The 22,042-nt window shown below is 41.7% G+C and overlaps 2 protein-coding genes across 6 annotated transcripts in view; one reads left to right on the top strand and one right to left on the bottom strand.

Moving 5' to 3' along the window:
• The first annotated feature begins 1,442 nt into the window (after positions 1–1,442).
• On the top strand, positions 1,443–10,303 carry tex11 (testis expressed 11). Its single transcript, XM_078261348.1, has 29 exons — positions 1,443–1,470; positions 2,406–2,518; positions 2,832–2,916; positions 3,085–3,164; positions 3,248–3,328; positions 3,440–3,559; positions 3,759–3,839; positions 3,963–4,048; positions 4,124–4,181; positions 4,269–4,364; positions 4,468–4,549; positions 4,945–5,023; positions 5,169–5,320; positions 5,455–5,540; positions 5,781–5,918; positions 6,059–6,161; positions 6,290–6,414; positions 6,861–6,946; positions 7,237–7,290; positions 7,402–7,442; positions 7,555–7,632; positions 7,753–7,823; positions 8,203–8,316; positions 8,541–8,613; positions 8,728–8,877; positions 8,972–9,080; positions 9,205–9,325; positions 9,923–10,090; positions 10,232–10,303. Exons 1-29 carry the CDS (start codon positions 1,443–1,445, stop codon positions 10,301–10,303), a joined length of 2,730 nt encoding a protein of 909 aa, XP_078117474.1.
• A 401-nt stretch (positions 10,304–10,704) lies between these two features.
• The window catches only part of dlg3 (discs, large homolog 3 (Drosophila)), an 86,761-nt gene continuing 75,423 nt past the window's right edge, over positions 10,705–22,042 (bottom strand). For all 5 annotated transcript variants that reach the window (XM_078260394.1, XM_078260398.1, XM_078260396.1 and 2 more), the window contains 10 exons: positions 20,676–20,852; positions 20,492–20,567; positions 19,807–19,906; positions 18,308–18,349; positions 18,070–18,120; positions 16,426–16,527; positions 16,164–16,336; positions 15,786–15,895; positions 15,586–15,677; positions 10,705–13,874 (listed from right to left, as the gene is read on the bottom strand). In XM_078260394.1, coding sequence (XP_078116520.1) covers positions 13,768–13,874; positions 15,586–15,677; positions 15,786–15,895; positions 16,164–16,336; positions 16,426–16,527; positions 18,070–18,120; positions 18,308–18,349; positions 19,807–19,906; positions 20,492–20,567; positions 20,676–20,852 — 1,030 coding nt within the window. In that variant the 3' untranslated portion in view covers positions 10,705–13,767. The remainder of the gene's footprint in view (positions 13,875–15,585; positions 15,678–15,785; positions 15,896–16,163; positions 16,337–16,425; positions 16,528–18,069; positions 18,121–18,307; positions 18,350–19,806; positions 19,907–20,491; positions 20,568–20,675; positions 20,853–22,042) is intronic.

The following is a 22,042-nucleotide window of genomic DNA, read 5'->3' as shown; positions in this document are numbered from 1 at the left end:
ACTGTCAAATAGTAATAGTCTTAAGAAAATGTCTACAAGACATGGGCTCTCAAGTCTGAATGGTGACACATTGGTAAAGATGATATGCTATAGGCTGACACATCTGAAGAGAAAGATAGTAGCTCACTAAATGCAAAACAAAAGAGGTGAGGTTTGCAAGAAACTGCCTTATCTACTTCAACAATTTTCTTAGCGTGTGTTCACATTTAAGTCCTCATTGAAGGAGACATTCCCACTGGGCCAAGAGGGCAGCAGATAAGTCTCCTGATGAACAATTGCTGGAAGTTGCTAGCTGATAGGGGTGGGTTTAAAGTGTTTTATTTTAGAATCTGGTGTTCAAAAACACACTATGGGGGACTATCTGGTTCTACACACACAGCATGCACTCTTCCTTTAACCCCAACAGGAATGTCCTCTTGGGTAAATGAACCAGTAGAAAAAAAGTATGTCTTCAGCAGAGGGGTGAAGGGGGTCGGACTGCCTGCCCTGCTGATCAAATGACTGTAGTCAGTCTTGATTCCACAGTCTCCAGACCCCACTCATACCGCAGCTTTCGGAAGAAAGAAATATCATTTCATAGAGTAAATGTTGGTGGGAAAAATAAAAGGTATAGCCCACACTATTAACAAAACCATTTCTTGCATGACAACAATATTATAAATTGTTGATCTTCAAGCCAGGGTCATTGAAAGAAGTCTACACTAGTTGTAAAATCTGAAGAGTTCCGGAAATCAATCATGCATCAAATTTGACATGCAAAATATTATAAAACTATCTAATATGAAATATTCTTGTTAAATATGTTGTGGTCGATATTACCATTTTGGATCAAAAGTGAAAGTAGCACATAAAATCAACAATATGGAAAAAGGTAATATGGCATTAAAAAAAAATCAATTTAAAGATTTGGAAATTAGATGTAGAAAATTAGCAGAAGGAGCTGTTGTGTAAAGCACCACTGAAGATCCTGTTTTAGAACAACAGAGTAAAAATGTCCATGCCAACTCAGATTACTCGACCATTTTAACAGTGGAAAATTCTCAGGTTTAGTCATGTTGACCAATCTACCTGATTACTTTTGGGCTGTTAAGGCTGAATAAAAATAGGTTTTCCAAAAGTAGCCTAGCTAGTTTAGTGCATATGTAGTAGCCTATGTTGTAGATGTAGACCTGCAATACAGTAAAATGTACTTCAGTCCCATATTATATACATTCTAGTGTAAATAAGCTATATATGGCTAATGTTACAAGAAATCTTTAAGTTCACACTAATCCAAAACTTTTTGGAGTTCGTTTGTTTGTTACCTTCAGGCCTATGGTTAATGCTTCCGGCTCTTCCTTTAGGCTCTTCTTCTTTAGGCGGGCATTTGTGTCAGCTGTCAATCAAACAAGATGGCGCTGTAGGGAGCTAACATTATTATTTTCAGCGGCAAAACCTAAAACATGGAGCGGTTTGTTTTAACTGTGAAATGTGAGTAACTATCCAGTTCAGCTGTTCTAACTGCTATTTGTAGACAGTTCTGGTTACGAATAACCTTCTGAGAGTTCCAGCCTATGATCTGGGTCAGTAACCGTTAACCGTTGGCAAGTTAACCTACCGGTATGCATAGCTAAGAGTTCCTCTGCCATTAGCTAAGGCCGTCTATTAGGCTAGCTAAGTCTTAGGCTACCTAGCTAGCCATGTTAGCTTGTTTATGTAGCTATGCTAACGTTAACGTTACCTCATTGACTTCTTCTGATTTATGCCCTTTACTTCGCTACCTTAGTCATGACCAAATAATTGAAGAGGATTTTATAATGGTATACAGTATATATGTATAGTATGTACAACAAGCCTTTTTTTTAAATCATTTATTGCAAAACAAGTGAAATGACAAATAACAATAGACATACCAGGGGTTAACATGAAGTTGTAAATACATAATATCAAGAAAAAAAGAAAAGAATTTTTTTTAACACCATTACCAAGCTACCTTATTACTCAAAATGGTGTTTAATTGACCCAATTATGACAGGATCACATAACCTAGCTAGTTATGCTATTCTTTGAACAGAAACTTATCTAGCTAGTCAACAACAATTTATTTATATAACAATTGCTGAACTTATCGTTATTATTAAGTAAAAAAACAATAGCAAACATTTAGTGGTTATGGCTAGCGTTCACTATTCTTATTTCATATCCTTGAATACTTTGGGATTTGGAAACTTGTGATGCATTTGTGATTTTGAGACTATATATAACTACACAAAATAATTAAACAATCAATACTAAAATAATATGTCATTTTAAAAAAATGTGTTAGCCCACTAATAAGCTCATTAGAAATGAAATTTGCTATTGCAACTTATTTCAAGAATTTGTGTCCTGTCAACATGTCTTGATTTGCTTTTCTTTATACACAGGTCTCACAGAGAATCTACTGCAGAGAAAGCTGACAGATTATGATGAGGTGATAGAGAAACTCTTCTCTGAAGTCTCTGGCCTAGAGGATTTCCCCAAAATACCAGATCCACAGGTAGATACAAGTGTGTGAGATAATTTGACTATAGTTTGACTGTAATAGTAAAACAAATAAAGAAACAAAAAAACCTACCATATGTAATAGCAACAAGTATATTTCTAGTTGGCAGTGTTTTTTCCCCTCAAAAAGTGATGCAATGTAACTCATCAGTCTGATTTTACCATAATTTATTGTGTTACTAAGTTGTAAAGTTTTACATCAGATCTATTTATCTAGTACTCTAGCATTAATGTCACCTTTATATGGCTATACGTTGGCAGAATTTGTAGGTTGCATGCATATTTCTTTTTCGTTACTCGTGTTACAGCTTGAGGAGTGTGCCATCCAGCTGTGGAACTGGGCAGTTACTAAGAATGTGGGCACCACTATAAGTAAAAATCAGAAAGCCAAAGGTACACTTCTAGTTGCAGTATTTATTTACATGATAATCTTACTGATGATCATGACACTTGAAAATACCCATACATATTATCTGAAGTGTTGGCACAATGTAAGGATTGCAAGCTGGGGAGGTCACGGTCGTGTCACGTCACATTCAAATGTTTTCACCATCCTCACAGTGCGACATGTCGCATGCAGTCTTCTGTACTGCTGTGAGCCTGAGAATCCAACAGAGGGCGTCATCCGCAAGCAGATCCTGGTAAGCAATACTGTATGCATCGTCTGTGAGTGCTCAACATTTCAGGAGGCCAAAGTCTGTTTGTCAGTGTCTAATCTTTACAGATGGCCAGCAAAACAGGGAGAACCTGGCTGGACTGCAAAAATCCCCAGATGGCGGATAACTTCTTAAAGTTTGCTGTCAAGGTAAAGAATAAGAAAATTAACACTCAAATTGAGAGAGTTTCAATCTATTTAAGTTTAGAGCAAACAGAAATAGGGTGTCTTTACAAATTATTCGACATTCAATATCCCTAGAGCTTGGAAACTCTCTATGGCCAACTGACGTCCAGGGGTGACGGAGCAGATGACATCACTTCGTCCAAGGGGGATGTAGAGAAGGATCTGCTTCGAATTCTCTCATGCCAGGCAGAATCGGTGAGCTGTGGCGCATGTGATGTTCAACACCTTCAATGTGAATATTTGTTCTTGTGATATTTGGCAGCTGAGGAAGTGCTATTTTGAAAGATTTGCAGTGTGCAGTGTGAGACAGAGGGGGAAATCTTATTCTGTCCTAATATGGAATGTTATACTGTTTGCTGACATTAAACAGGAAGTTCAAATCTCTTCTTTTCAGGCCTTAAGTCAAGGGAATAACCATGAGGCTGTGGTCTATGTGCAGCGCTGTAAAGACATGCTGCTGCGGCTACCTAAAGATGTAAATGAAAAAGCCCTCTGTTATCACTATAACAACACTATATATTGTTGTTTCACATTTGCATAACACATTGCTGTTGAAAGTGTAGGCGATGTTAACTCTGAATATATTTTTTCAATGTAGACTGCGTACCTCTCCCTTATGTGCTACAACTTTGGAATAGACACTTACAATCTGAGAAAGTTTGAGGACAGCGCATTTTGGCTGAGGTAAATAGAATGTTTCAAAAAAAGAGAGTGCTGAGAAACAATGCAGTGGGAAAGCAATGTGTTCTTCTTTTTCAGCCAAAGCTATGAAATTGGGAAAATGAATGTGAAATATGCCCCTGGATCTGAAGTCCAGGTAAGACAGTGCAAAACTGAATTTAGTACAAGCAGCTGGTACACAAATAGTAATTATTATTACTGTCTTCAATTTCCCTGACAATAGGCCAAGGTTTTGAGGCTCCTTGCCACTGTTTATTTAGAGTGGGACTGTCGGAGGTTTCAGGAGAAGGCTCTTAATGTTGTCAGCTTAGCAAACAAGGTGGGATATGAGAAATAATTTTCAAATTGTATTCTACATATGCATTTTTGTAAACATACACTTACAAAAAAAATATGCTCTGTACCCAATTGCAATTTGACAGGAATGTGTGAGCGCCTCTGGGCTGTACTTAAAGATCAGAATACTCCTGAGATGTGGGGCCGCAGATGATCATATCAGAGCAGGTTAGTTATTACCCGATTCTCATTGAATTATTTATACAGAACTTCATTAACATAGGCAGCAGTCGGCCATCAGTGGCTGAGAGTTTAGAGAAGTAGATGCAAGAAGGAAATGTTGCTAGTTTGATTCTCTGAGGCTACTGGAGAGAAAAGTGAATTTAGAATAACTAAATATGGCTACTGATGAGTTTAATTGCTTCAGAAATATTCTAAGTGTCTACAGTGATGTAGCTACTCCCTAGGTTTCTGGTCTGGTGTTCTAGTAGAGCTGCTCAGTCTCCAACAGTAGAAGATTGTGCTTGTACTGGGACCCTCCCAAGTGTTCCTGTGTGTCTAAGGGTAACTTGCACTTGAGTTAAATGCACATTTAAAAGCAGATCATAAAAATGTGTTTTCAGGACTTAATGAGATGCTGGAATCTAAGGTTTATCTTGAAGTGTGTCTGAGCACAGTGAAACTACTCATGTCTGAAGAGAGGTACAAACTTCAGCATCTTTGCTAGTACTCTACTACACTTTGCTCTTTGTAGAAACACACACATAGCCTATATAAACAAGGACTTTTTTTAAGGAATGCCCAGATGCATGCTATACAACTGAATTATATCTGTTTATTTTCATAGAGAAGTGCTGGCATTTGAGTATTTGAAACGTGTGTGTCAGCACTTTGAGTCATCCCCTGACCTGGGAACTGCTCTTGTCTTGCACATTGAGCTACTGCTGCAGAGGGGCAAGGAGCTGTTGGGCAAACAGAAGATAGAGGATATCATCACTGGTACTTTATTTTTGCATTCCAGTTCTTGAATAAGTCCGATTTTAATAAGAATATAATCACATATATAATGCAGGTAATACACTGTAGATGTGCCTCTGTATTAGTATAACCATTTTTTTTTTACACCCACACAGGCCACTATACAGGAAAACAGCTGACTCCACAGGCCCTCACTCGCCTACATGTCATGCTGTGGGATAAAGCGTCCAAACATTTTGAGGTATGCTAAATATAGCCTTGTTTATCCTTAATTCAAAATATATTTTTATAGTGTACATACACATGTATAGTTATCAGCATTGTGGCTGAGGGATCAGCACTGTTGCCTCATAGCAAGGAGGCTGGTGGGCCCACACAATGCCCACTGCTCCTAAATAGTTAGGATAGGTTCAATGCAGAGGTTTCATTTCCACACAGTGATACATAAAGGATAACTTAATACTCTATATTTTATTCCCAGGCCAAGAACTATGCTGAGGCTCTTCAGTGGTATAACTACTCCCTGAGTTTTTTCAAAGCAGGTCAAATGGAGCCCAACTCAGCCAAACTGCAGAGGAACAGAGCTTCCTGTTTTCTGCAACTTAAGCAACTGGAAAAGGTAAGACAACTTGAGCCACAGCAGCAAGTCGGTGGTGCGTGACAGAATTCAGCAGCCCCAATGGCAAATGCTCTGGCACAGTTTTACAGTTTATGTATGTGAGGTATGTTTGCTTGTATGTGAAACCTTGTGTTTATCAGGCCAAAGAAGCAATTAAAGAAGCAGAGAGATGTGATCCTGACAGCATTTTCACTCAGTTCAGTGTTTACAAGATTGCAGTGCAGGAGAACAATGTGGAAAAAGGTACTTACAATGCATTAGTTGTGTGATACACGAGTAAAAACAGATATGGTTGTAGTGCTACAATTTTATTACAGCCACATTTTCAGCATATTCTCTGTGGTGATGATGAGGCTGTTGATTTGTACCAGCTGCAGAGGCAGTGAATGCAATGGGACTTCTGTCCAAGAGTCGTGTTGCCAGTGAGGAAGGACTGCTGGTTTCTGAGAATGCTGCTTCCAATCTCCTCAGTCTGGCTGCTCAGATTGCTTTGGAGGTAGGACTCATCACTCGGCTATGTACACCAGTTGTAAAGAATTGGGAAAATAATTAGTTTCGTTTGGTGGAATTATAACTTGTCACTTGTCAAACTCTTATGGTGTTGTTACGGTGTTATAGGGCTCCAAAACCCTGGGTTTAGTCATCAAGTTTGTGGGTGGGAAGCTGATGAGGGATCATGTCTTAAACACTGCACTGATCTGGGGAGGATGGCATCATAGCAGATGTTTGGTTGTTTGTTACACATTTCCAGGACAAGCTCCTCATTGGGTAAAAACAATCGGCTGGGATCAGAGATAGAACATTACTGGTTACCACCTCCCCAGGCTAATTTCACATAAACATATAAATAAGTACTGACAAATGTTTTATAGTTACATGACGCTTTTATTTGACTGGTGGGTGGTGGTATTAATGAGGAGGATGTATGTCCCCCTGTGACAGAATGAACAGCAGGAAACTGCCATGAAGGCTCTGGAGACGTTGTGTGAAAACTCCAAAGATGAAGCTCAGGTTCTGACTGCTCTCAGGTCAGATGCCAAATTTCTATATTTCTTTTATTTTGAAGCATTCAGCGTTCATGTGTTCAGACTGTGTAAACAAAACATGATGGTACCGTTTCACACATAAGATGACAACATTTAGTAGAGATGGCTTATGTGCTGAGAGATTGTAGCAAGTCTGTTAGTTTTCCATACACCTCTATGATCCACTGACCTATATTCCCTTGCTTCTCCACTGAAAGTGTGTCTCTGTATAATACAGTTAGTAGGTGAAAGAAAGGAGGTCAACACCAGTTTCTCCATTCATCTTTTTATAGGTGTTTGGTTCGACTTGTGCTCTCCACAGTAGAAAAATCGAGTGATGAGATGAGGTGAGGGGAAGGGAAAGTACCTAATAGAGTGATTGCATACTATTATTGATGCTGCTTTTAATCAAATCAAAACGTAGATTTACATTTCCTACCTTACATTACTCCATGTAGGAATGGGAATCTGGATGTCGTGCTGCCATATTTAAAAATGGGTGAGTACATATGCAACAATTGAGGTTGAATTGTATTTTGGGAAGAAATGTCTCAACTACAGTATCTGCTGTGCATCATAACACACAAATGTTTTGTTTGCCATCACTGCAGCGCTGCAGAAAGTTTCTCAGCAGTCCTGCATGACTGTTGAGCAACGCACAGAGGAATCTAACTGGTTCAGGAAGATTGGTACTAAGACTTTATTTACTTGTCACTTCAATCTGACATGGTATGCTATCGCTTAAACTCTTGCAGCACCTTAATTTTGTGTGTGTGTGTGTGTGTGTGTGTGTGTGTGTCCCCTTACAGCGTGGAACTCTGCTCTGCAGTGCGAGAAGAGCCCTGACAGAATGAGGGATTTCTTTGTGCTCTCTTACCAGGCAAGTGCCCTTATTAGCTTTGCCAGGTGGATTAATCAATATCAACAGTACGTGGGTATAGAGATCAATAACACCTGAACAGGGATTTAACATTGCTTTAGAAAGATAGCTTAAGATAAAGAATCTCTGTAACCCACGATGATCTTTGACTTTACCTTCAGCAGAATACCTGTATTTGCAAGTGGATTTTTAATCTTTATTTCTCCATGGGATGTTGACTGAGTAGACATGCATTCATGTCTGAGAACATCCCTGTCTTTCCTACCACAAATATTCCAGTTTGTCCTGTGCGCAAAACTTTCACTTGTTTTGAACTAACCAACTTACCTTTGTTTTATTGCAATAAAAATGGAAATATGACATCTGAATGAACCCGTAGCTCTCCCAGCTGTGCCCTCCTGATCGCACACTGCTCATGGGCCAGAAGACGTGTCTGCTAATGGCTGCCGCCGCCTCTCTGGAGATCTGCAGGAAGTCTCTTCACTCTGTCCAGGTGTGCCACCCACTCCCTCTGTCCATCTCCTACATTTAGCACGCTCTCCATCCTCATGGATGGAAATTTACCAAGACCAGTGGAAAAACAGAGGTGACTAACCACATTATTGGTGCTGGCGTAGGCGTTTCATTTTGAAGTCCTCTGCCTTTGAACAGTAAGTGAACACTAGATGGCGATGATGAATCCAGAATACTCTTCCTGTGTTTCTGTTTGGTTCACAGACTGAGGAGCTCACTCAGGCTCTGGAGCACATTCAGATCTGTTGGGAGGTCTGGAAAACCCTGAAAGCGTCAGGTGGTGTCTTAAGTAGCTTCACTATACGAAAAACAGCCATGTTTAATTATTTGCGCACATCTTTCATTAATTCAAATGAAGCAAAGGAAATGTATTCTCACCATGTACTTGCAGGAAGCTCCCCAATGGACCCAACAGACACACTGCTGCTGCTGTATGAATTTGAAGCTCGAGCTAAGATGAATGACCCCAAGGTTGAGACAGTACTGGAGTCTGTCTTGGAGCTTGAATATGTTGAAACCAAGGTGCTAGAGACCATTGCAGGTATTGTTCATCTCATCTCTGCTGACACGCCTAAAGAAACAGATACATTCTAGTATTTGCAGTATGCTGGCATCTTTTTTCTTTCTATATGTAGCCTTAGCCATGGAGCCTCCAGCCCACTTCCCTCTGCTGTGTAAGAAGGCCTTGAGGGTTGCTCTCTCCCTGCACAAGAAACAACCACAGGCTGACCTGGCCCGCTGCAGGCATACCCATCTCTACTCTGCATGAAAACACCCTTGACATTTCATTAACGATCCATTCCCACAAAGAGTGTATTGGGATGAAAGGTTTTCTGATTGTGTGCCTGTTGTTGTGTCCCTTTCTTAGCAAGTGTGTCCACAGCCTGATCAAGCTGTCCCTCCCAAGCGGTGTGTCAGAGGTGGAGGCCCATGTGCTCGAGGAGGTGTGGGACTACTACGAGGAGGCCCTGTCCATCATTGCAGCCGCAGTGAGTCAGCACCAATCACACATCGCCATCCGTTGGCACCCACCTCCTGTTCCCTCCAACAGAACTGTGCCCTGCTATATAATTAACCCCCTCTCTTCCACTCCATGACTGCCTACTGTTCTAGAAGCCATTTTTTATCAATGGGCTTTCAGCCGCACTTCAATTAGCAGATGCTTCCATTCACCACCCCCTTCCTGCCAATTTGAATCTTAATGTGCTGTACAAGTCATCATACTGCTGGTGAGCTGCATCTCTGAAAGAGGCATCAAATTATTGAGACATTACACTGCTTTAGAGGCAGTGCATATTTCCCCTTTATTCAAAAGCTGTGGAATTCTTTGGATCAAAGTGTAAGCCCAAGATTAAAGTGATGTGGAAAAACGAATGAAACTTTAGAAATGATAGACCTTCAAGTTTGTTTACGGTCTGTTTAAGACTCCAAAGCATTAGTAAAGGTTAACATACAGTTGAACAGGATTGGATAGAAGTTACTCACAAGCTTTATCCACACAAAAAAACACACACTTGGCTCAAGTGAGCCAGCCAGGTGCTCTCCGTTAAATGGCCTTTTGAACATCTTCCTGCTTTTCTCTGAAGCCAGATGACTTCCCAGAGATGGAGACCCTGTGGCTGCTGACTCGGGCTTGGAACACAGGGATTTTGCTGTACAGCCTGGCTCAGTACCCCGAGGCTGAGAAGTGGTGTGGCCTCGCAATGAGCTTCATCCGCCACCTTGGATCACTGCAGGAAAGCTACGAGACACAGGTGCAGGACTGGTGGAAAGGAAGGGGGGGGGGATGAAGCAGACTGGGGTGGTTGTAGTACAAAGGCTTTGGTCACAAAAACACACAGGTCTTATGCTGTATCAAGTATCAAGCTTTACAGCTGTTTCTTGTGTGCTCACAGATGTCTGGTCTCTACAGTGAAATCCTGGACAGGTTGGACAAAGCCAAGAAGAACCTCATCATGGAGGAGTAAGCCAACAGGGACAGGTCAGCTGTGGTCAGCCAGGGGGTAACTGCTTGTTCTGAGGGTCAATTTAAATTGAATCCGTTCTATAAGTTGCACATAAATGTTATTAATATTGTGGTAAAATGTTCATCAGATGTTCCAGTTTGGTAAAGTGATGCTTTCAATCTGTATAATTGTGTTGAGGGGTTAAGACACATACCACGTTTCAGCCTTTATTCCTCCCCCCCCCCCACGCTACCTGTCTTTCCCTTTAGTCTCCTGTCAAAAAAGGCTAAAACGGCAATAAAAAAAAATCTAAAAGAAAAGTGGTCTAATTTTAATAATTAATTATTAAATAAAATAAATTAATAATTATTTTTTAAAGCTACTGAGTCGTTTAAAGTGCAATAACAAGCAGATCAAAATAATAACTGAGTCACATATTTTATTTTCAAACAAATTAACTCTTGTCAAGTCCCAAAATAAAACCCAAACAAAAGTTGCAGGACTGTGTTCCCTCATGACTAGGACAGGGAAGACCATGAGGCCAAGTGTCCTGATAGGCTGTACCACCTGCAGTGACAGGAAGAAACTACTGTACAATCAAAGGGTTCATGTTTGCAAGCACTTACTGCACAGATGTGCTATAACATAAACATCATCACCCAAAAGTACAAACAAGAACCCTGACCCCCCCACCCAAAATTAAAAGCATATATGTCATCATTTCTCTCATCAGAACAAAGACCCTCATCAATTATACACACACAGAGGCATTCAGGTTCCATCTTATATACCACAACCTCAATGGAAAGAGCATAATGAAATCAAGTTCTTTGGGCTTTGACATGGCTGACTGAGGTATGAATACCACACACATTGTTAACAGTCAGCTGTATTTCAACTAAACACCAGAGAGGACCAATTCTAAACTTCTAATGATGTATTGATCAATGCTCCTGGTTTCTGTGATATTGTGTAGGTTTCTGCCTGCATCTCTTTAATTATTTTACAATATATTTTTAAAATCTATACACCCAGACACGTTCCACAAGAAATCACATGTAGACAGGCCCTACTTTAGGGAATTGAATTCCCAACTGACTAGTTAATTTCCAATAGGCATTTGAAGAGAAATACCAACAATACAGCACATTTGTATGGAAATTATATCTCAATGGTAGCTCAAACTTTACTTACCTGACATTTGTGGTCTATAAAACATTTGTCTCAGTTTGATTCACACATGCATGAAGCACAGGTGAGGGGGATCTGCTGGGGGCTTATTTACATTGTACAGCTACCACACCCTTTGAAACAGTCTGCAAGCAGTTTATAAATGGCTCTGTTCCCTTCGGTTATTCCCTGAACTCTGGTTTTGACACAGGTAATGACAGCTGGTTTAGCAGTGGTGCCTGGCAGGTGGGCACACCTGTTCAGAAAATGCCTGCAGGTACAGGTGCTCTGTGGGTGGGAGAGAGCAGGGGACCCAGAGGTCTTAGGTTACCACTTCCTGTTGGGTCTGGCTCTCTGAGAAAACAAACAAAAAAAAATCCTTTGAGCTCTTCAAAAAGCTGAGGAGGAAAGCGAGAATGTTCCTAGGATCAGGGGCCACAGTACTCCTTCAGACACGCTCTCTCACATGCACACATTAACATACAGTGTCAAGATCTGCATTGGGGGGGGTGGAGCAGGTCATTTCAATCCTGGTGATGCCATACAGCCAACTCGAAAGGTTATCGCCCTGACGGCCTTGAACAAACTCACTGCCTCACGAAAAAGAGAAGACACATAATACAGCCCGATTACACTGTTGAATTGAAATTGTACTAGAAGTACTTGCTCGTTCACATTTGACAGCTATGAACTCTGTGTCATCGCCAAAACATGGCCCTTTCAGTCGCAGGGGAAATGGTATCTGTACGTTAAAGATTCCAGAGCTGGTCTAGCTCACCCTAGACACACTAAGAGCTCAACACAGTGGTTCAGTACCTGCCAACAACAGATTCATCAAGAATTTATACGTGTATAGATACACAAAGCATGTAGGTTTTAATCAAACCCAACTTTAGTGTTATTTTTGGTAGGGGTACAGGGGGACAATCCAAAACAGGTTATATTAACTCTTTAATTTTTAGGACATCCAATACAATTATTGTCTTGTTCTACCCGTTTTAAGGCCACCGTCATGGCGGCAGATAGGACAGTACCATATGACCATTCAATCGGAAGAGAATCCTCTTGGAAGGCAGAGAGTGTAATAGGGTGGTCTGCTGCTCAACATGAGTTAGGAGGCTCTGGCTGTCCACATTGTAATCCAATGGCCAAATTCTTTAATTACACAGGAAGGAAGGTTGAAGTGCAGGCAAGAAAAGGCGCCCACAGAGGCGAGACTTTGTTTTATCTATTGATGAGGTGAGACTTTGTTTTAACTATTGCACTCAAGTCAGACCTCCTGGCAGCTGGTTGACACAAACGAATAAGAAAAGATTTGAATGTTTCCTCTCTTTTCCTTGTGTGCAGCCTCCCTCACAGACAACAGGTAGTCACAAAACAGAATTTGTATTTGATGTAAGGCAGTTTGGTGTTTTGCAGAGAGCCCAGTTACACTTCTCTACCTCCAACCTTTACACAGAGCAGCTAAAAACCACAAGCAAAAAATCCCACAAAGAAAAAAAAAAAGAAAGAAATTTAACAGCCCTCCAAATTGACAATTCTAGTGAAGTGTAAAATGTGTAGTATTTAATATGTAGGAAAATCTCAGTGGGGTTTTATCATTTATCTTGTGATTTCATAATATAAATGTAGAGATTCACAACGCATTTCTTCCTCTTGATCTGCCTCCCGAGATGTCTTTATCGATCAGCTGCAGCACAGACAACTGGCAGACGACCAAACAGCAAGCTGGTTTGTGATAAATAGATCACCAGTTTGTAGGCTCCACTAATTTCCTCAGTCATTATAAACAAGAGAGATGACTCCTTGAACAGTACCATCAGCAGGGCTCGATTTTTATCCAGTCTTTAGAAAAGAAAGAAGAAAAAAAAACCCTTAATTGGTCTTCACTTTTCATCTTGCGTGTCTTTTTAAATGTGATTTGATGAACATTTACAAAGTATTCCAACTTGGTATGATTTGTCTCTGTTTCCCTGCAACTTCTTTTGGAATCCCAACTCCTCTCTCCAGATTTCTGTAACAACAACTTCAGTCAGTCCGAGTTCACAAAAGGATTTATTCCTTTTTCCCTTTTGTTTTCAGTTGACAAATTCCTTTGGAATGGCATTTCCAGTCTTGAATGGATTTTGTTGAGAAACTCATGCAGGGGTGTGCACAGTCACAGTAATGGTGATAAGACTTCTTTTTCATTTAGAGAGTAACATAATGATGACACTAAAACTTGATATGAAACATATCTGCAAAAAGGAGGTGAGGAGGGGGGCTATTTGGGCTTGGGTGGGGTCTCTGGGAGGCAGAAGGGGACGGCGGGGAGCTCAGAGCTTCTCTGAGGAGGGGATCCAGATGTAGGGACCAGACTGCTCCTCGATGATTAGCTTGATTTTGTTGTAGATCTCCTCTAGTGAGTCACCCTGTACAATAGCTGGAGACAAAAACACAAAAGGCAGGTATATGTTAGTTGCAGCCGAACCAGACTGATCTCATGAAGTGGCGTATGTATGACACGCCAATTCGTATGCCATTATTGGCATGCTGCAATACACAGGACTTTCACCCAGGAGACCCGGGATCATGTCCCGTGTGTCACGATTCCTAAACTCAATTGTCGCTTTATTCTTTTCCTAAACCCAACCCCGTTCTTCTTTTCCTAAACCCAACCGGTTGTTCTTTTCCTAAACCCAACCCGTTTGCCGTGATGCCAATTCCTCGAGCCGTCTTTCCTGCTCCGTCTCTGTGTCGCTCTTACACTGTTGCCCCTGGCAACCGATAGCGTAGGATCCCAAAATGGTGGGTGGGCTCAGACACCTCCCAAATCGTCACGTGTTGGCAAGCTACCATGACGTATGTCCTCATTCTCAATACGGCGTAGACATACATGCGGATAGCAACGTGCTGTATATGGCGTATACGCACGGTGTAGACATACACGCAGATAGCTCAAAATGCGTACAGATAACAAAACACGCCACAGAAAGCAGCGTGTGGGGCGGCCTCTAGCTCACCCAGTAAAAGTGTCGCCCCATGTTGGCTGAGTCCTGCAGCGGCGCAGGGTTTGAATCCGACCTGCTGCCCTTTGCTGCGTGTCATCCCCCCATCTCTCCCCCTTTCATGTCTATCCACTTTCAAATAAAAGGGAAAAGCCCCAAAAAATAATCGTAAGAAAAAAAAGTGGCGTGTATGTTTACACCAAGTCATGATGTCACGTTGTCCGAACTGGAGTTAGATAATTAATCGGCAACAATTTTGATAATCAATTTCTGTTGTTAACTTATAATATTTGCTTTCTTTTTTTAAATGTGAATTTTCTGTGTTTAAAGCAAAAGTGTGTAGTTTCTGTCTCCGCCATGAGGAATTCTAAGTAATGACAACAAAACTGTCGGGCGCGTCCACACGATATAAGCCTTCCGTGATCGCGACGACCGCCCCTGCCCCTGCCAAGGAGGACATGGAGGATTAAAAAAAATATGGACACTTCAGAAGAGGCAATTATCTTCACTCGAGTTTCTGTGCACGAAAGTCACAGGGACGCCACAATCTTCTGAACATAGTCATACTGAGAAATACAGAGAGTTGTGTGGAGCTGATAGTCTTAATTAGCTTTGTAGCAACTCATTTGGCAATGGCTTGAATGTAACAGACGCACTAGAGCTTTAAGCATTAAAATGTTTATATATTTAGGTTTCAGACTGTTGATCGAACAAAACAAGACATCTGAAGACGTTACTTTGGGCTCTCAGAAATTGTGATGGAAACTTCTTTTCACATAGTAAAAGATTAATTTACAAATAAATCAACAACAAAAAATAATTTGGAGCTGAAACGATTAGTCGCTCATCAGGTAGTCGATCGACAGTAAATTAGTCTGAAACTTTTTTCATAAATCAATTTACTGTTTGAAGTAATTTTTCAAGGCCAAAGTGCCAAACATCTGGCGCCAGCTTCTCTGTTGGGAGGTGTTACTGCTTGTCTTGTGTAATGGACAGACAGCAGCAAACTGAATATCTTTGGGATGTTCTTCAATCTTCTTTTGTCAACCAATTAATTCGAAAACGAGACAGATTACATTTAATTAAGAAAAATCATTAGCCACAGCCCAAGTCAGAACTACAAAGCAAAAGGGCAGTGAGACCAACCTGTGAAATACTCTCCAAAGTCTTGCTCCAGCTTAACTGCCTTGTCAAAGACTTTATTGGCCTGCTCGTACGTCTGCCTCTTATTCATTTCCCTGAAAAAGACAAGTAGCTGTGGTTAGTATCACAGACTTATCACTCATATCTTAAACTACAGTATGTTAAAAAAAAGAAGAAAAAAAAAGAAAAAAGCTCAAACTTACATTAGGGCTTCAATGGATTTTGGTTTAATAAAGATGGCAATCGGATAAAGTTGTGCTTGCTGCAGTCGTTTTATGGCATTCCCAGACACATCCAGAATGCAGTGTTTCCCCTGTTGACAGGTAGAGATATGCTTCGTTAAAAAAATACTAGAAACTTCTAGATTTCTGTCACACAAGTAGGCCACATAGGATTAATTGTGGTTCTTGTAATGCTGCAAAAATGACTACTGCAAACTAATCATTTGGTAGAACATTAAATTACAAATGTCTGCTTTCCGATTTAGCAGGAAACCTAACATTCCTCTGGTTACATTCCAAATACACCAAATCCAATGTGGTAACCCAATCGCACAGAGCAACACAAGCCTCGGTGCCTACCCTCTCAGCCACAGTTCTGACAGACAAGATGCTCGTCCCGTAGAGGTTCTCATTGAACTGGCCAGCCTCAATGAATTTATTATCCTGAATGTCTTTCTCCATTTGTTCTCGCGATCCCACAAAGTGGTAGTCCTGGCCGTCCATCTCGTTCTCTCGCCTCGGACGAGTCGTATCTGCAGAAGGGGAATGGAACAAGTTTATTTTTATCACTGCTGGTATGTTTAGTTGCACTGTCTGGATTTGCTTGTTGCTGTAAACTCACGGGGTACACAGGAGCCAAACTTGTGGGGAAACTCAGAGATGAGGTCATCATTAACTCTGTCCTTCATGGGGCCCAGTATGATCACAGGCCTTGTGTAGTGGACTGCATTGGAGACAAAGAACTTAAGGTGAGGATACATGTAGAAATGTCCAATGCACATAGTTTGACTTATGCTATACGTTTTTAGTAGGGATGCACAATATATCGGCAATCACGTTGGTATCGGCAGATATTTGGCATTTCTTTATATATCGGCATCAGTCCGATGAGCAAAAGTGGCCTGATGTCAACAACCGATGATTATTTCCGTCTAGCTGCCGGTGTGTGTGTGTGTGTGTGTGTGTGTGTGTGTGTGTGTGTGTGTGTGTGTGTCAGGTCGGCGCTGGTGTGGGTGTTTGTTTTTTGGCGACAAACACACACCCACACTGGATTTACTTGCTGAAGTGGAGACGGTAATGTCTGCGGTCTGAGCTTTTCACGGTGAAAAAATCAAGACGCGAGTGCAGTGTGCAATGCTTGCAAGGTCGAAGTATTGTGAGGAGGACGCCGTGTAAAATCCTTCACACCACCAATTTGATCACTCATATGAAGAACCGCCATCCAGAAGTTCACAAACAATTTCAGGAGCAAACTCCTAGCAAACAGCATAAACACAAACAGTGGCAGCTGCAGTCCACACGTTAGCCAGTGTGCGGGGAAGAGAGATGGAGAGAAAAAGAGCGAAAAAGGGAGAGAGAGGGAGGGGTAGGTGTGTGTGTGTGTGTGTGTGTGTGTGTGTGTGTCGGTGAGTTAGCAGAAATGCTATAGTTGTGAATGTAGCAGCGCAGTCTGTGTACAGTTTATCTGTCGGTGAATAAATGCTACCACTCCTCGAGACCCAAGCCAAGTTCCTGTGTCTTGCATGACAGCTGCTGGTTAAAGAAAGTGAAGTGGGACTGCCGGCACGAAGTTTGCGACAACTTCAGCTCAGGCTCACTAACTTAGGCTTCGGTGGACCAGCTATTCTGATTTTAGTGTCAAGCCGCTCCTCCAAGTTTTGCTTTAGTGATCTCTCCCTCGCCAACCTTGATTAGTCATGAAACCTAAAACAGGATATTTGTGTTCCTCAGTTATTGTTCTATGATCCAAGCTTTTTCACAGATGTGCGTTAAACTGGACTTTCATTACGTTTCATCACTTGCTACAAATTAGCTAAAACTAACACTGTTAATTACTTCAAGTTTGCAGCTCAGAAAACATATGGAGCTTGGTTTTACTTATAAATAAAATGTGGCACTGGCATATAATTTATTCTCCGCCAAGTGAAATTATTTACTTTTTTTTCCAAGGGTGAATGTCTGTCTACATTTGCTAAAAGATACATTTATGGTAGAATCAAATGTTGTTGGTCTTGTTTAATGTCTGTATCTACAACAAATAAAATTAAGTAGGTAAAAGTAGTACAGGAGAGAGACTTGGTGTTCTGTGAAATAAAAAAAAGGTGTGTGTGTATATATATATATATATACATACATACACACACACACACACACACACACACCAGCCAAAATGAGTTTAAAAATATCAGCATATTGAATATCGGCCAAAATCCAATATCATGCATCCCAAGTTTTTTTGTCAATTGTGGAGAAGTGATTCACTCACTTTCCTGTCGAATGACTGGCTCATAGGAAAGAATCGTGTCCTCCTGTCCCTCTGTAATAGCACAAAGCAAAATCATCAGAAAGTTTCAGTCTTATTTAAAGAAACACAATAAAAGTCCTGGCTGATAAAACGCAAAGGGGAATATTATACAGATGTCATTTCACAGGTAAATTTAAGAACATGTTATTCATCTATGTGGGCATGGTAAAACAAACCATGAGAAATTAAGGGGACTCACTCGAACTGCTTTCACTGTCACTTGTGTTGGATGTCAGGCATTCTGCAAAAGCACAAGAGAGGGAGTTGCAGATCATTTAAAAAACAACTCAATTCAAATAAATAAATAATGGTATGGGTGAAAATTATTTTCACCTGCCTCAACAGCATTAGGGGGAAAAAAAGCACGTTGTTTCTCAACATCTAGGCCATTAAAAAAAGATACAAAGAACAAAGCAGAAGTCTTGTTTGGCGTGGCAGCCATGCTCTCGCAATATTAGGGAAGTGGTTTTAGGTGCAAGCAATAGGAAATTAAGTGCTTCCTGTGACAATATCCCAAATGACCCCCAACTCCCTGGCCAATGTTTCCTATTGCTAGATCTGTGCCTGTGGCGGCGGATCTCATATCAGGGAAAGACAAAGAAAACATACAGGCATTATGCCGTCCACAGGAGGGAGGCAGGAGCTGGCTGACTCAGGGGAACTGGAGGGAAAAAGTGTTTCCAACCAGGCATAACAACACTCCGCTCTGGTGACAGATATATTCCAGCTCTCTGTGACCTTATCTGACAAAACTCTGCAAAACAGTTATTGTAAAGACCCCATGAGACATTCAGAATGTGTAACACTCACTCACCATCCCTTGGGAATGCACATTTTATGTGTACTGTGAATCTGAGTTAGCGTGTGTGTGAGCCCGCACATAGGTCTGTGTGTGTGTGTCACGCTAAATGTGTGCGGTTTAGCATTCCCAGCTGGGTCTGCAGTGACAAAGCATTTTTTTTCTGAGCTCAGGGGACAGCTGCTTGACACAGTACAACCACAGACTTACTCAAACTCTTTGATCCATAAAAGTCATCGCTTAACCCTGGGAAGTCCTAGATGTCCCGACAGGTGAGAGCAGAAACCAAGAGAAGAGAGCAGACAGGAAGAAGAAGAGGTTAGTGAGAGTTGGGGCAGAGAGGGAGAGGAGTGCTGTGTAGTGCTCGCCAGGCCCACTGACACATGGCGCTGTGCTGTACTCATTAAGCCTGAGCCCCACTTTGTTCATAGTAAGCCACGGCCTTTCAATTACACAAGTCCAATCCCATTAAAATGGGATTTTGACCTGTTAAGTGTTAAAGCTTCAGTCCAGTTAATGAGATTCTTCTTGTTGTGGGTCAGTGACTGACTGGAGAATTGATCAGGACTTATACAAGGAGTAGCATCACGGTGTAAGAAGGCCAGTGTGTTAATGCAGCCAAGCACACACACACACGCACAGCTGGCAGCACACACTCCTCTGGAGCCCATAGACAGATGCACAGACACACCAGAGAGAGCCCCACATCTCCAGCCTGATGCCGGCTCTGCATGTGGGGCATCTCTCTGGGACAGTGAGAAAGGGATGAGAGTGGTGCCATCACACAAACCATCCCTGGAGGTGAGTGGAAAGATGAAAGTTGAGAGACAGAACGGAAGCATGGAGGGGATAGGACAAAAACAACACCACCCCCCCTCGATCACACAGCTGGTACTCACGTTCAGACTCCACCAACTCCTGCACAATATTCTCCTTGCTCTTGTAAAACGGGAACTTGCGTGAGAGGTTGAAGCTTTTTTTGCGCTTTACTTTGACTGGCTGCTTGTCGATGTGTGGGTGAGGAGGGGGGGGCAACGAGGGGGTGAAAACAAAAACAGAATGGGTTTCAATGAGGGTACTCAACACCCATGCAAAAAAACAAATGAAATGCAAACAAACAATGCACATCAGATAATGAAAATGAGAAGCTGGGTGAAAATGAATGGCATATCAATGTGAAGTAAACAGAAGTCCGTTTATCAACTTAAACATGTACCATTTTCATTCAATTGAATCTGCTTGCATTATAGATGATACAGACAACATTTACAGCTGATTTATCCATCTGCAAATTACATCTGACAGATCAGCCTCTGACAAACGTGCAGACATTTTCTAAGTGCACATTTGTTGATATCACTGAGTGCACGAGCTGTGGAGGTTACAGGGCCCTCACATCTCCACGGAGCTTCTGTGTAATCTATACAGTAATATGAGCACTTTTTGTGCTCGCTTCAGTGAGCAGGTGCTGGTCTCTTTCCCACACTCAGGGGGAAGTAGGCCATCTCCCTGGGAGCCCAGCAGCAGCACTGAAGGCAGCCTCTCTGGCACCAGGGCAAGGAGCAGCTGGCCCTCTACACTTACCCTGTTGGACTCAATCATGCCTGTCCTGGCGTGGAACTTGACTGTTTTTAACCTGGCCCGCTCTTTCTTCTCAACTCTGAGGGGGGGGGAAAGAAAGCGAAAGGGAAATCCATTTAGGCTGGGCATGAATGGTAGTAGTCACATTAGCTTTGTCTGGCACACTATGAATGAAGTGCGAGTGTACCTTTTCTTGCTCGGAATGACCCCAATCTGCTCGCTTTCTCCATGTGGCGTGACCAGCCTTGCCTGCCACCACTCGTCATCAGAAGCGTTTATGACATGAAGGATATCCCCATAAGAGAAGCTCAGGCCTTGGCTGGGCAGGCAGCTGTCCCTCGTTCGATCATAATCAAACAAAGCTCTGCAAAAACAAAGGCTTGGGTTACTCTTTCCTTCCTTTTATCTTGAATTTGTGTGTAGAGATTCCACATGCACCACGATCAAATTACTCCATACGTGGCACAAAATGGCAGCTATGAATTTCCTGTATTACATTATTTGTTGCTTATTCAATTATTTTACATTGCTTGCATGTGGGCTGTGCCTTTACTGTTATTAACAATATGTGGAAATAAAGATGACAATGTAACACCTGGTGAAAGTCTTCTTGTGTCTGTGTAACCATACAAACATAAGGTGGAAAGCAATGTCGCATCTTATTTCTGACAACACGCAATTTAAAGCATGCTGTTCACGTGCTTCCACTTGACATTTCTAACTGCTGTTACATAGCTACATACTTTCCACTACAGACGTTCACTGTTTATTGTTCTGCTGAATGCGTCACTATCTTGTCAGACAGGTAAACCCAGTAATTTCTAGAAAGGTATTAACACCTGCTTTACAGGTTTGACCTACAAGCCTATATCTACAGGTCATATACCATGGTCCAGTGGACAGATATGTTGTAGCCAAAATTCCCCCCCCCAGTTAAAGATTTTGGCTGAAGTATTCCTGCCAACTGAAACTGCAGCTGGCAATATGTAAACAGTGCTACTGAAACTCTCATGATGCAGTCTAAGCTTAACTGCTTGTGTGCTTAACAGGAAAACATGGGCACTTTTAACAAAGGTTGATGAGGGATAGTCAAATTCCTAAATTTAACCACGTTATAGCACCTTGGCACACTTAGAGAGTTTCGGAGAGTATGTGAGCACATGTGACTGTTTTAATTTTATTTCTGAGAACACGTTAGAGGCCCGACGCCTCCACATTCCTTAGGCTGGGCTGGGAGGACATGGTGGCTCTTGCATCACCTGGCTAGCTAGACAGCTTTTCCAACATAACTGTGGGCTTTATCACCCGCACAGGAGCAGTCTAGGCTCTACATGCTTCATAGGAGCCAGCCTATAAGAAAGGCATGAGTCAGACTGGTTAACACTCCTCTCTCTACAGCGGGCGTCTGATGAGATGACACCTATATACTCTTGATATATCAGTGTACGGTCCATTGCTGTTGAACTTGGGCTAAATAAATCTAGTAATGTAAATATTAGGCTTAGATTGAGAGAAGCGCATTAGTGCTTCAGTAGAAATATGGCGAAGCCCTTG

Source organism: Sander vitreus, chromosome 10 (assembly GCF_031162955.1).
Source record: "Sander vitreus isolate 19-12246 chromosome 10, sanVit1, whole genome shotgun sequence".
Lineage (NCBI taxonomy): Eukaryota > Metazoa > Chordata > Actinopteri > Perciformes > Percidae > Sander > Sander vitreus.
The sequence above is the reverse complement of the archived record's forward strand: the minus strand, read 5'-3'. Positions and strand labels throughout refer to the sequence as shown.